This window comes from Perca fluviatilis, chromosome 9, assembly GCF_010015445.1.
Source record: "Perca fluviatilis chromosome 9, GENO_Pfluv_1.0, whole genome shotgun sequence".
NCBI classification, from domain to species: Eukaryota; Metazoa; Chordata; class Actinopteri; order Perciformes; family Percidae; genus Perca; species Perca fluviatilis.
Window position 1 is genome coordinate 37,980,353 of NC_053120.1, and position 13,533 is coordinate 37,993,885.

Genomic DNA, 13,533 nt, shown 5'->3' on the forward strand with positions numbered 1-13,533 from the left:
TTAGCTAGCAGTTAGCATTTGATAGGCTGACATCTCTAATGACATGTAAAGTGACATTTATTAAATAAAATGTGTCACTGGGGGGAAAGGCCGTGATGAAATAAAAGTTTTATAAAAATGGTAATTTGAAATAAAAATGTCTATGATTGAATGAAAATGAACTTTAGTAAAACTTTATGTATAAAATAAAAAGGATGATGGAGTGACATTTAATAATAACGAGTTGCGTTTGAATGATTTATGCTATTCAATTATTTCAACATTTATCTGTTCATATAGGACTATATTTTAGACAATTTATTCATGTGCTTATTTATTTTATACTGAACACGGCTTCTGCGGGGCGGTTGTGGCTCAGTGGTAGAGCGGTCGCCTGCCAATTGGAAGGTTGGTGGTCCGATCCCTGGCCCTGCAGTCCCATGTCGAAGTGTCCTTGAGCACCTCCTTGAACCAATTGACCAGTTTTATGCTTGTTTCTTTGCAGCAGCTAAACGATATAACTGCTCATATGAAGCCCACCAGGTCTCCTGGTGATGTGCTCCCTTCTTCTCTGTTCAAGCAGGTACTTGATTCAATTGGCCCAAGTATTCTGTCTATTATGAATATTAGTTTGTCATCTGGTGTTGTTCCAGTTAGTTTTAAGCATGCGGTTATTCAGCCCCTTTTAAAAAAAAATGGCTTAGACCCATTTGACAAGAGTAGTTTTACCGCATCTCAAAATTGCCTTTTATTTCTAAGATATTAGAAAAATTGTGACGCGTACAGCTTAATGACTTTTTAGTTAGAAATAATATTTCCGACAGATTCCAGTCAGGTTTCAGAGCTGGTCATAGTACAGAATCTGCTCTTTTGAGGGTGTCTAATGATATCCTACGAAGTGTTGATTCTGGAAACCGTGTTGTCTTGCTGTTGTTAGATCTTACAGCGGCATTTGATACGGTTGATCATAAAATTCTCATTGATCGTCTTAGAGATCAGGTTGGTATTCAGGGCTTAGCCCTTAAATGGTTCTCTTCCTATTTGAAGGATAGAACTATTTCAGTCAGTTTAGGGGACTATTCTTCTTCCGTTGCCCCCCTTGTGTGTGGGGTTCCGCAGGGCTCAATACTGGGACCAATTTTATTTTCACTTTATATGCTGCCTCTAGGTTCTATTTTTGATAAATTTGGGATTCAGTATCATCTTTATGCTGATGATTCCCAAATTTATCTGCCACTGAAACATGGGCAGGACAGTGCCATTCAGTCTCTTCAAGCATGTTTGGCAGAAGTTAAGTGTTGGCTTGCAAATAACTTTCTCCAATTAAACGAGGATAAGACCGAGATGATTTTATTTGGAAATAGGGGGTGTGTGGATGATGACTGCCTGGGCTTGTTTCCTGGGAAAAAACTGTCTAGCGTGAGGAACCTTGGTGTCATTTTTGACTCTGAGCTTAAATTTGACCGGCAAATCAATGCTGCAGTTAAGAACAGTTTCTTCCATCTTAGATCAATATCTAAATTGAAATCTATCCTTACTTTTAATGATATGGAGAAGGTTCTTCATGCCTTTGTGTCATCACGTTTGGATTACTGTAATGTGTTGTATCTGGGTGTGAGTCAGGCTTCTCTGTCCCGTTTGCAGCTCGTTCAGAACTCAGCTGCCAGACTTTTAACTGGTACTAAGAAGAGAGAACACATTACTCCGGTTTTAATGAAACTACATTGGTTACCCATACGATACAGAATCCATTACAAAGCGCTTTTGTATGTTTTTAAGTCCCTGCATGGTTTAGCCCCTGAGTATGTTAATGAATTAATCAGCCAATGTCAATCCAGCAGATCTCTGCGATCAAATGATCAGTCACTTCTTGTAGTTCCACGAACGCGCTTAAAGTGTAAAGGTGATCGGGCTTTCTCTGTTGCAGCTCCTAGGCTCTGGAATGACCTTCATCTGTCTGTAAAAACCTGTCCTTCTCTGGGGGTTTTTCAGAGTGCTCTTAAAACTCACTTGTTTTCCTTAGCATTTGATAATGCTTTGTAAGTTGTTTGTTTTGTTTGTATTGTTTTGGCTTTTATGTTTTTATACGTTATGTACAGCACTTTGGTTCCACTTGTGGTTGTGAAAGTGCTTTATAAATAAAGTTGAGTTGAGAGTTGAGTTGAGCAAGACACTGAACCCCGAGTTGCCCCCGATGCAATGCATTTGTGTGTGAATGTTTATCTGATGTATTATCTGAGGAGCAGGTGGCACCTTGTACGGCAGCCTTGGCCACAGTGTATGAATGTGTGTGAATGGTTCCTGTACTATGTAAGAGCGCTTTGAGTAATAGTCCATTTACATTTCATACAAAGCACCGTTGATTTGATTGTAAGAAAGCTTACAGGGCTTTTTCTAAAGATTAAACTGACTCTCTACATTGATGCTCTCCTTTCAAATGCATGTCTCTCATGTAAAAATAAATACTTAATTGGTTTTTCATAAATGGTGTTTATTATTTGTAGATGAATAAAAGTGAAGACACCCACCCACACACACACACATACACACACACACCCTTGAGCTGTCTGTTGATCTAAAGGAAGGAAGAAGAGGATGGTACTTTGGTGTCTTCTGTCCTTGTAAAGTGGACACTGACCTCTGAATCGCTTGAATCACTTCACTGCTGAACTTTATGTTTAGTGTAAATATGGAGCTGACCCATGAGCTGACCAGCTGACTGACTGACTGACTGACTGTCTCCTGGCAGACATCCTGCTGGCTGCAGTCCAGATCATTTCATCTCAGTGCTTCAGGCGTCTGGACAGACTACAGCTTTGGATTTCAATCTTTTATCACTTGCTGCCATTGATTTATTAAGAGGACAATTGTTGCGAAGCAAATCGTCAATTACGCAGAAATCCCTGAGTACCGGAATTTGTATTGCCTCCAAAATAAAAGCGAAATAAATTTCATTTTCTCTTGTTTTCAGTCAGTGACTTACAACACACATGCATACAATTTTAAGTGATTTTATTTCATTTTTAAGTTTTTTTTTTTGGTGGTTTTAATTTGGTAAACAACTGACAATGGTTTAAGATGGGCTTGCACACAGGTGTTTATAGACATTGCAACTGTCTTTTTAATTTTGAATGCTTTTAATATTTGCTTTAAATATTACGTTTTGGAAGTAATGCGCTGAGAAACCCGTCAATGTAATTCAACACATGTTCAAATTGCCTCGGAAATGCGTAGGGTATTATGAAATGTAATATTCGACCTTCTCAAAATCGTCGCCGTAAGACATTTATTTTGAAAATATGAGTGGATATAGTACCTATTTTCTCTTCTGGCAGTCTTGACATTGGTGACAAAATCCACTGTGCGCTCCGCGGTAGCGCACACCGGGCAGCCAGTACTGTTAATGCACCGGCTGACTAGAGAGGAGAGAGAGAGAGAGAGAGAGAGAGAGAGAGAGAGAGAGCACCCACAGGACCTACAATATTATCATTAAAAAAATTAAGCTTTCAATTAAACTCTCTTAATCTCAGAACTATTCCGGAGAAATGGAAGATTTGGGGAAAGTATTTCCATTTAACCACAGGTCTCCATACATGTTTGACTCCTGGGTAAAGTGGAGCGGAACGTTGGCGGGTCGCCTAATTGGATGTGTTCGTTGTTCCTGTGCGTGAAATGAAAAAGGTCTACAATGATTTTGGCTTCCTATTAACTATGGGCGCGCATATTCTGGACTCAAATTCCAGCGGCAACCTGACTCCTGCGGTGTACGAGGCTGGGACCGTCCTCCCGGGCCACCTCGCGGTGATCTTATCGGTCCTCATGGTGACTCTGGTGGTCGTCGTGGTGGCAGGGAACGCGCTGGTCATCATGGCTTTTGTTGTGGATAAAAGTCTGAGAACTCAAAGCAACTACTTCTTTCTGAACCTTGCTATATCCGATTTTCTCGTGGGTGAGTTGGTTCCCCCTCCTCTTCTTCTTTGTGTCTCCTCTGTCAGTCTATTCTCCATATCAATAAAAAAAATATCACTATTTCTACACGCCCCAAACACATTGCAATCTTCATTCATTGATGAGTTTATAGTGACCTTGCCGTCCTTTTTGCTTCATTGATGTGTAATGTAATGTATGTTATTTGTAGCATCCCTCTGTTTTATTTTAGAAAGGCATTCACATCTCTGTTATTGTGCTGCTCCTTTCCGCAGCATTAGATACATTATATAAGTCTCTTTAATGAGACAACCAATAGGCTGCTCTTGTTTCTAAAATATATTTTACCTTACCTCTGCAGGGCAGCAACCAGTCATTTTTTTGTCACATGTAATGATCCCCACATCCAGGCTGTCTGGAGAGGTGTGCATGTTATTACAGTTTTGGTTGGGGGGGGGTTGAATCGTTATGCAGTGTGTGTCTGTTCCAGGTGCCTTCTGCATCCCGGTGTACATCCCGTACAACCTGACGGGCCGGTGGATGCTGGGTAAGGGGCTCTGCAAGCTGTGGCTGGTCATGGACTACCTGCTCTGCACCGCCTCGGTCTTCAACATTGTCCTCATTAGTTATGATCGCTTCCTGTCAGTCACAAGAGCAGTAAGTACTGGGGACGGACACACACACACACACACACACACACGTCATGACAGATTTTGATCTCAGTGTGGCTGTACTAGAAAATCAATCTTTGGCAGCAGTTTGCTGTTCGTTAGTTATGTCATCAACATTGCTGTAAACTGTACGGCTTCTGCATCATGGGTTTAAAGAGAGAAACCAAAATCAGTGTTTTATATAATAAAGAAATTAATAATTTCCAACATTACATCCAGCTACAAGAGCTTGCCCCCTAAACTGAGTGTATAAATCTACAGCCCTCTCTGGTTTTTACCCTCAGTGGGGTTTTTGTTGCTGTTGCTGTGTGTACAAATGTCTTAACAGAACCGAGTCACCGCGCCGCAATTTCACCATGAGATGTTGGTTTGGGCAGACTCACTACTGATTGTGTGAGGCGATAGGAACCTGGAGCTGCCTCCAAAGAAATGAATAAGTCAACTGCTGTGAGAAACGTGCGAGCCACTGCATTACACCGGCCAAGAAATTGAAGCCTATACTTTTGTCGGTGACTTCCTGTCCTTATCTGCAGAATCAGGCTAAAATTATACATTTGCACATTCACTGTCTCAGTCTTCAACATTTTCCTCGTTAGTTATGATCGCTTCCTGTCAGTCAGAGCAGTAAGTATGACACACACACACACACACACACACACACACACACACACACACACACACACACACACACACACACACACACACACACACACACACACACACACACACACAGCTGTCTGGTTAATCTAGTAAGTAAATATTTTGCAAACATTGGCAGTCAACTCAGCAGTCTATAAGGTCCAGTAATGTATGTCAAAGGGAACTGATTTTACACAGGTCACGAGAAATGTATACAACTCGAGTCAGTCAATAAAACGTTTTATAATGTCTTCTGTTGCTCTGGAGGAGCTCTTCAGCGCTAGAAAAAATGATGTCCTAGTGACATCATCAGGGCCATCTCAGTTTGGCATTGTGACTCACATTTTTTTTTACAGTTTTTAGGAGGTGTGAGGTTTGGAAGCATTTAGGAGGCAGTAAGGGTCTAAGGAAACTTGCTGTTGAGTTGCATCATGGAAAATGTTTTGGAGCTCGACTCATACTTGAGACTAAAATTCAGGATCTCTCTCCCTCTGCTGCTTCAATTTTGTCCATTCCTTTATATATATATATATATATCTTTCTGTTGGGAGTTCCCCAACTACACAGAAGCGAAATACTAGCCAGACGGCCTCTTTGATCAGGGTTTCAACCAGAACAAAAAGTAGCAGATATGTATTGCCCCTATTGGCGTCATTTTCAGTTGATTAATTTTTGTAACACAGGGCCCTACATCCAGTATGGTCAGTATTAGTCATCAATTATAAAACTTCCTCTAAAGATGAACTCTCCCAGACAATAGGTTTATTTGTGCTCGATTGGCAAAACACTTAAATATTTCAAATGACTTTTTAAATAACTAAACTTTTACATTTACAGAAAAATAATTGTATTTAGCTGCTATCCAAGAAGTGTAAAACATCTTGGCTTGTGACAGCTTTTATCTCTTTTAGATCGAGGGTTTGATCTCAGCAGCTTAGTATGAAATATTATTCATTTATGTATTAATTCTCAATCCGTAGAGAGCAGCATTATTTGTAATTTACAATGGAAATAGGGAGTCTTGCGCTTTTGTAATGAACATTCGATAGCAAGGCCAGAATCAGTTATTAGCATCGTGAAGGGGCTCCGTTTCATGATTTATTGATTCAGAGAAGTGGATTTGTTTAAGTTGCTCTTAAACCTAGGTGACATTAGCAGCTGTCGCAGAGAGATAATTGATGGTTTGAGGCAAAGAAAGATTTTTATTTTTTTTTTAAACAAATAAATAAAAGAGCGGGAGAATGGTAAATACAGGAGCCCTGCTAAACGAAAGAGTTTAGTCTGAAAAGAGGAGAAGTGAAAATGGAGCGAGTGTGAAGAGAAGGAGCGGCGGCTGATGTCGAGGGAGGAGTGGATCGGGAGAAACCAGATGTCTCTTTCACACTCCCCTTTAGTTCCCCCCCTTCTGTCTTTGGCTTCAGTGAGTCATCGCACAATAAGAGCCTCGCGAGTGGGTTTTATTTACAGCATCTCATGATACAAACTGGGCTCTTTTTTTTTCTTATGGCACCCAGAGCAGAAACAAGTGCTTTTGTTAACATGTGAACAGCTGTGGAATGTAACAAGTAGTGTTAATTGTGCGGCAGATTGTTTTGGTCATCGCTGTGAGTCACCACTTGTGAAAAGGCTTCCTTTCTCCCTTTTCACTAAGGCCCTGTTCCCAAAATTGAGACTGTTTGGTGTCTGCTTAATCCTTAATTTCAGTGTAGTTGTAAGTTATTGTTTTAGTTTATTTTTTACTTTATTATTTGACATAGGCCTGTTCAGCAGGTTTTAGTGATGTGGGGGGGTAGATCAGCTGCTAAACGAAATCAGGGAGAGTGCATGCAGGTTTGCCTCATTAGGTCCTTTCTGTAGGGAGGGGCTGGACAATCCTAAGGTGTAGAACAATAGGTAAGATAGTTCTGCAGTACATTTTTATTAGATTTGGCAACATGGCATCATGACTTCGCTTAAACATACACGCCCACTTTCTTAAGCCAAGTGGCGTGTTATCTGTACGCATTTTGAGCTATCCGCGTGTGTGTCTGCGCTGTATACAGCGGGCGTAAACATACACGCCACTTGGCGTGTTATCGCGAGAAGAGAGCTACGGTTGGGTTTAGGAAAAGAACAACGGGGTTGGATTTACTAAAAGAAGAAAGCGACGGTTGAATTTAGGAAACGTGACTCGCGGGACACGAAGGAAACGTGACACGCGGGACACGATCCCCGGTCTCCTGGGTGAAAGTCCTGTGTTTGACCCATCCCCCCCCCCTCCCTACGCGGATTTTCGCCCTTTCATACTACTGGCTACGGCATCAATTCACACGCAATCGCAAGGTAATGTAAGTCAATGGAGGCCAAACGGCGTTGATAAACACGCTCAAAAGCGAGTATGTGTCTTGATAACACGCCAATAATGGCATACGAATTGCCCTGTCATACATACGCCACTTCATGAGATCAGTCTGCGTTTGGGGTGCCTATTGTTGTGAGTGCACATATGTATAAATAGTAATGTCGGCAGTAACTGATCTAATTGTAATGATGTTTTGAGAAACAAAGTGTTAATGTTGCTTGCTGAGGTTAGCTCCCCCTATTGTCACCTGTGCAGGTGGTGGTATGGTCCAGTTAGGGGAGACTGAGTTAAAAAGGGCTTCAGGAGAACAAAGAGGAGACTTGGCAGCTTGCTGTGAGGTTGCCGTTTTGTTTGTTTGCTGTTATTTTGTCTCAGTTTAATATTTTTCTTTTGTATTTTGGTTTGAGTATGTTTTGGTGGCGTTTTGTTAATAAAGGCATAAATAGTGCACTTTAAAAGCCTCCTCTCCAGTCTTCACATCGTGTCACACCACTTGTATCTCTCTTTTGACGCAGGTTAAATACAGAGCGCAGCGAAACATGACCCGCCGGGCTGTGTTCAAGATGGTGGCGGTGTGGGTGCTGGCCTTCCTCCTTTACGGCCCCGCCATCATCTTCTGGGAGACGATCGTCGGCGAGAGTGTCGTCCCGAGCCACGAGTGCTACGCCGAGTTTTATTTCACCTGGTACTTCCTGCTCAGCGCCTCGACCTTCGAGTTCTTCACCCCGTTTGTGTCCGTGGCGTTCTTCAACCTGAGCATTTACCTGAACATCCATCGCAGGACCAGGGACGGCGGCGGCGCCTGCGCCGAGGACGACGCCAAGCCGCAGAGGATCGGTAAGAAGCAGAGGGACGGGGCAGCCTGGTCCGTGTTTTTTGTGAAGACTCGGAAGGTGTCTTCCAGCGAGCCTACTGCCATCTCTGCGGTCATCGAGGATGACGACGACGTCCTGGCCCCTTCTTCCTGCGTGGACCCTAATAACAGTCAGGTATTCATGCAGAGGGGTAAGTTCTCTCCCGACAGAAAAAACTCCAGGCCGTTTCAGCACACGGCCTCGTGCATGGCGCCTGGCCGCAGGAAACAGAGATCTCGTCTGACTCGAGACAAAAAGATCGCAAAGTCTTTGGCCATCATTGTCTGCATCTTTGGGTTTTGCTGGGCTCCTTACACTCTGCTAATGATTATCCGCGCCGCCTGTAGCGGCGAATGTGTGGCCAACCACTGGTACGAGATTACGTTCTGGCTTCTGTGGCTGAACTCGGCCATCAACCCGTTCCTTTACCCTCTGTGCCACAGCAGCTTTCGAAGGGCTTTCTCGAAGATACTGTGTCCGAAAAGACAATCAGTCCAGCCTCAGATTGAGGCTCAGTCTTGTTAGATGAACTCAATTGCACTTCCATGCTTTTATGAATGCAGTAACTGTTGTTGGGTCAAACACTGTAAAAATCCATATACTGTTCTTCCATCAAAAAAAAAAAAAAATCCAGTTTTCAAAAATAAGAGAAATGTTTGCAAGGATTGTCACAGCATATCTGACAGCAATATGACAATTCAACACAGCCATGAAAAGGTGCGAGAAGACGAACTGCAGTTCTAATATTCAAAGACAATCTCTGTAAGTAGGACAGGCAGAAGGGACGTGGTTTAAGCTTTATCACCACTCACTTCTTTATGTCCTCAATGCTGTGAAATGATGACTTGAGCCAGATTGTGGGTGATGATTATAATTTAGTCTGAGATGTTAAGGGAGAACTGCAGCACCACCGAGTTGTTCAATTATGGTCTGTCTGCTTGTTAAGCACAGCGGAGGGAGACAGCGACGAGAAAACCTTCAACTCTTATTTAGATCAAAGAGGATTTTATGGTATTTTAAGGATTTTATAAAGTTTCATAATCTCTCCGAAACCCTGGCCTTTTGCACAGGTCTTCAAAAAGAAGCTTTGCAAATTCAAGCTTTTTATCATGCAGCAAAAGGATGACAAATGTGGAGTCCTCATATTTCAAAGCACCTGAAGCGAGTACCTGGATTTGTTTACTGTGGTTTATCACGGTGATGTTGTATTTCATGTTATCTGAAAAGTGGGCAAGGGTCATGGGGAATCAGCTGTTATCTGCCAACACTGAATCTGCACTTAATTTTAATGAGGTGTTCTTGTTGATGTTAAAAAAAACAAATGTACAGCACAAAAAAAATAGAAACTTTTGTACAATATTATCTATGCCTAGTTGCATTGTGTTCTTTGAGTGCAGTATTTATTCAAACACTTGACTAGTTAATTCCACTCAAACTACTGGACTATTTTGTATATTGGCTATGAATGTGTGTTGGTGTAAGTAGCCAAAGAAAGAATAAAAAAAAGACTGCCTACAGGCTTCCTAACTGTACGTGTTATTGGTCAAATATGGAACCTGGGTAGTGTAGGAGGAAATGGTTTGAAATTTGGGGAAATATGCTTATACACTTTCTTTATTGCTACCACATCCATGTCTGTACGTTAAATGTGAAGCTACTGCTGGTTAGATTACCTTAGCATAAAGGTTGGAAACAAGGCTAGCTTGGCTCTATCTAAAAAGGGAACACAATCTGCCTATCAACGCCTTTATTCGTGCTCGGAAATTGTGTTCACGCAGGCGAGGAGAGTAAATGGAAAGAGATTAGATGCAAATGAGCCAGGGACGGCGCGGGCAGAGGCGCAGACGCCACCGTGCGAGTTGAAAATGGGTCAACTTGCTCATCTCGAGTTTTTAAACATTTAGACATGAGGAAAAAGGAGAGAGACTGGAGGGGAATCGCAGAAAGAACTGGAATTTTTGCTGAGTTCAGTCAGAGGCTGAGCTGAAAACAAACAGTTGCGTCCATTGCTAGCTAACTTGTAAGCTAAACGTCTCCACCATAGACTGTTAATATTAAGGGACAGAGCATGTGTGACGTCACCCGTTGGTTTGTGGAGGTCTGCTATGAGCCGTCGAGTTTGCCGTTACGGCCGCAGCCATCGTGGCTGCGGATGTGACGATATTAGACGAGAGGGAGGAGTGAGGGAGGGGCCATAGACCGTTGGGCGCTATCTGACTGTGATGTTAGCTGAGAGTTGGCATCGCTGCTTACACCCTACGTTACACACTTTTACTGGCAATCTGGATGCGACTGCTGCTGAAAGCGAGCCTACATAATTTGAGATTTAGCTTTGTTAGGTTTTAAATGCATCTTTGTCCCCTGGTTATATTTCATATAAAGACAGCCCATGAACTGTCAATCACATCATAGCCACGCCCTAAAACACCCCCTGCTTTATCGTCAATTTTAAAATCAATGAGACCATAATTCAAAAAATGAACATCATTCTGTGTTGCAGAAGACTTAAAACTAGCGATTGAGACCATAAACTCATTATGAAAATGTTTACTGAGGTAATAAATCAAGTGAGGTCGCTTTCTCATAGACTCCTACAGAAACCGAACTCCTTTTGCAACCGCATGTGTCGCCCCCTGCTGGAATTAGAATAGAAAAGATAGAATGCAGCTTTAAGGCACTTCCGCATTTGCAGCACTTCGCCGAACCAGATGCTTTGACCATTAATATTAACAGTCTGTGGTCTATATCACATGTCAAACTCAAGGCCTGCAGGCCGAATCCGGCCCCTTGCAGATTTGGATCCGGCCTGTGTATACATTAAGGTTCACAATAGAGTTTTCATATTCAGGCTGTGAAACAGGTAAAAAATGTAACCCTTGTTTTGCTTGACTTGCTAAATTCTATGATGGCTAAGGACATTTTTTTGCTGACTTTTGTAGGGCTTTATGGTCGTAAAAAATGCGTCAAAGTGTAAAAAATTTCGGAAAATTAGACAATTTATTTTAAAAAGGGACAAAAACATCAGCCACAAAGTACGTAAGTCAAGTTTATTTGTATAGCACCTTTCACGGATAAAAATCGCAAAGTGCTTCACAATAAAATGTAATACAATACAACAAATTAAAATACAAGAAAATTTAAATACAAATAGAAAACATACACAACCATAAAAAACCCTCGACTAACTAAAAGCCTGCTTGAATAGCAGAGTCTTCAATTGCTTTTTAAAAGATTTGACAGAATTCACACAACATAGAAAGGGAGGCAAGTCATTCCACAGCCTAGGAGCCACTGATTGGAATGATCGATCCCCTCTAGTTTTTAAATGAGTGCGGGGAACCACTATAGCCTCTAACCCAATGACCTCAGACTACGGGTGGGAGTATGAAGCTGAATCTAGTCAGAGATGTAGGGAGGAACTTGACCATGCTCTAAAAGTAAGGAACAGGCTCAGTATAAAAAAAAAATGACAAAAAAGCTACAGAAATGTAGAAAAAAGCAACATGCTGTAAGTAATAAAGTCAAAGATATTTTACTTTTTCAATGAAACAAAAGCATGTCAAACATTACATGTCTGGCGCTTGATGCAATTCTCTTTTTTCAGTGTAGCCCTTAGTGAAAATGAGTTTGATGCCCCTGGTCTATTATTGGTACATTGACTGTTTGGGTCGAAGAAACTCGGACAGCAACAGTCCGGCAGTCAAATAAGCTTATTTTCCAAAATGTGGAACAAGTGTTTTGTGAGAGGTGTAGTGAGATGGAATAAGATAACACTGAGAAAGGCTGATTCAGGCATGAGTGGGGGGAGAGGAATCTTGTCGTGCTCCGTGGAAATGATAGCCGTTGTTGGTGTGTGATACACACCTGGCAAATACTGTTTAACACATCAAAAAAACACATCAAATATAAAAGAATACTGATGTTGCTTGTTAAAAAAAAAATAGTTTCCTAGAAGACTCTTAACACCGCAGTGAAAATAGGGAGTTCTCGTTTCGAAGATTGCTGTCAAGCTTTTATTACCGGATAACAAGCACAAGATAAGCGGAAGGCATGACAGAAGTGTAGGGCTTGGACCTTAGTTACATATTTCCAGCACTGATGAACAGAAACAAAATATGTCCGGAAATGTATCCTTAGGGATTTAAGACCGCCAGGAAACAACACAAATCGCTCTGAGCTGTGGGAGCTATGTGTGGCCCCTTGGAGATGGTTGAACCATGGGAGACACATACTGTAGCGACCAAGTCATGGTGTTCAGAGACAAGCCATACTAACAGGATGATGATGATGATGATGGCTTCTATTTTGCCTTCTTCCCATCAACACACTTTGTCTGTCTTGAAAATCAAGTATAGTAATAAATCCTCCTACAGAAACAGCAATGTGAAGCATGCAGTGTGTGTAAATTGTTTACATGGTGAGTTCAGGAGTGTCTGTCTGTGACTGTCCTTCCTCCCCCCCCCAAAAATGACACCATAGGTTTTTACAAGCAGCTTATTACAACCTTACTACCCATATTTACATTTATAGTGGCGCTGACCTCTTGTGACTGCAGTAATAAGAACGCATGCAAAGGAGGAAGTAAGTGACGTAGTATAAAAAGCGACAAAGTCCGAATGGAGGGGGATGGGTCACGCAAACAAGGGTCATTGACCCAGGAGGCCGCTGTTCGTGTCCCGTGTGAAACTAAAAGTCAACGTTATATTACCTGAACGACTTATTTTAACTCACATATGCAAGGTAACTTATATAAGTTAAGTTACGTATGTAATAGGGTATGCAAATCTTCACTGGTCTCACGATTCAATTCAATTACGATTATCCTGTCAACGGTTCGAATTGATATCGCGATGCTTCACGAATGTATAATATTATTATACATTACTATACGTGATTTTCATCGACAAATTCAAGCAGACAGACATACAGTATCTCACAAAAGTGAGTACACCCCTCACATTTTAGTAAATATTTCATTATATCTTTTAATGGGACAACACTGAAGAAATGACACTTTGCTACAATGTAAAGTATTAAGTGTACAACTTGTATAACAGTGTAAATGTGCTGTCCCCTCAAAATAACTCAACACACAGCCATTAATGTCTAAACCGCTGGCAAC

The 13,533-nt window shown here is 41.7% G+C and overlaps 2 protein-coding genes across 4 annotated transcripts in view; both read left to right on the forward strand.

The window, feature by feature from the left end:
- Window positions 1-9,924, forward strand: part of impact (impact RWD domain protein) — a 39,119-nt gene extending 29,195 nt beyond the window's left edge. For all 3 annotated transcript variants that reach the window (XM_039811591.1, XM_039811590.1, XM_039811589.1), the window contains one exon: window positions 8,073-9,924. In XM_039811591.1, coding sequence (XP_039667525.1) covers window positions 8,073-8,936 — 864 coding nt within the window. In that variant the 3' untranslated portion in view covers window positions 8,937-9,924. The remainder of the gene's footprint in view (window positions 1-8,072) is intronic.
- On the forward strand, window positions 2,982-4,390 carry LOC120565667 (histamine H3 receptor-like). The gene has a single exon (XM_039811592.1). It carries the CDS (start codon window positions 3,652-3,654, stop codon window positions 4,087-4,089), a length of 438 nt encoding a protein of 145 aa, XP_039667526.1. The 5' UTR covers window positions 2,982-3,651; the 3' UTR covers window positions 4,090-4,390.
- Window positions 9,925-13,533: the final 3,609 nt, after the last annotated feature.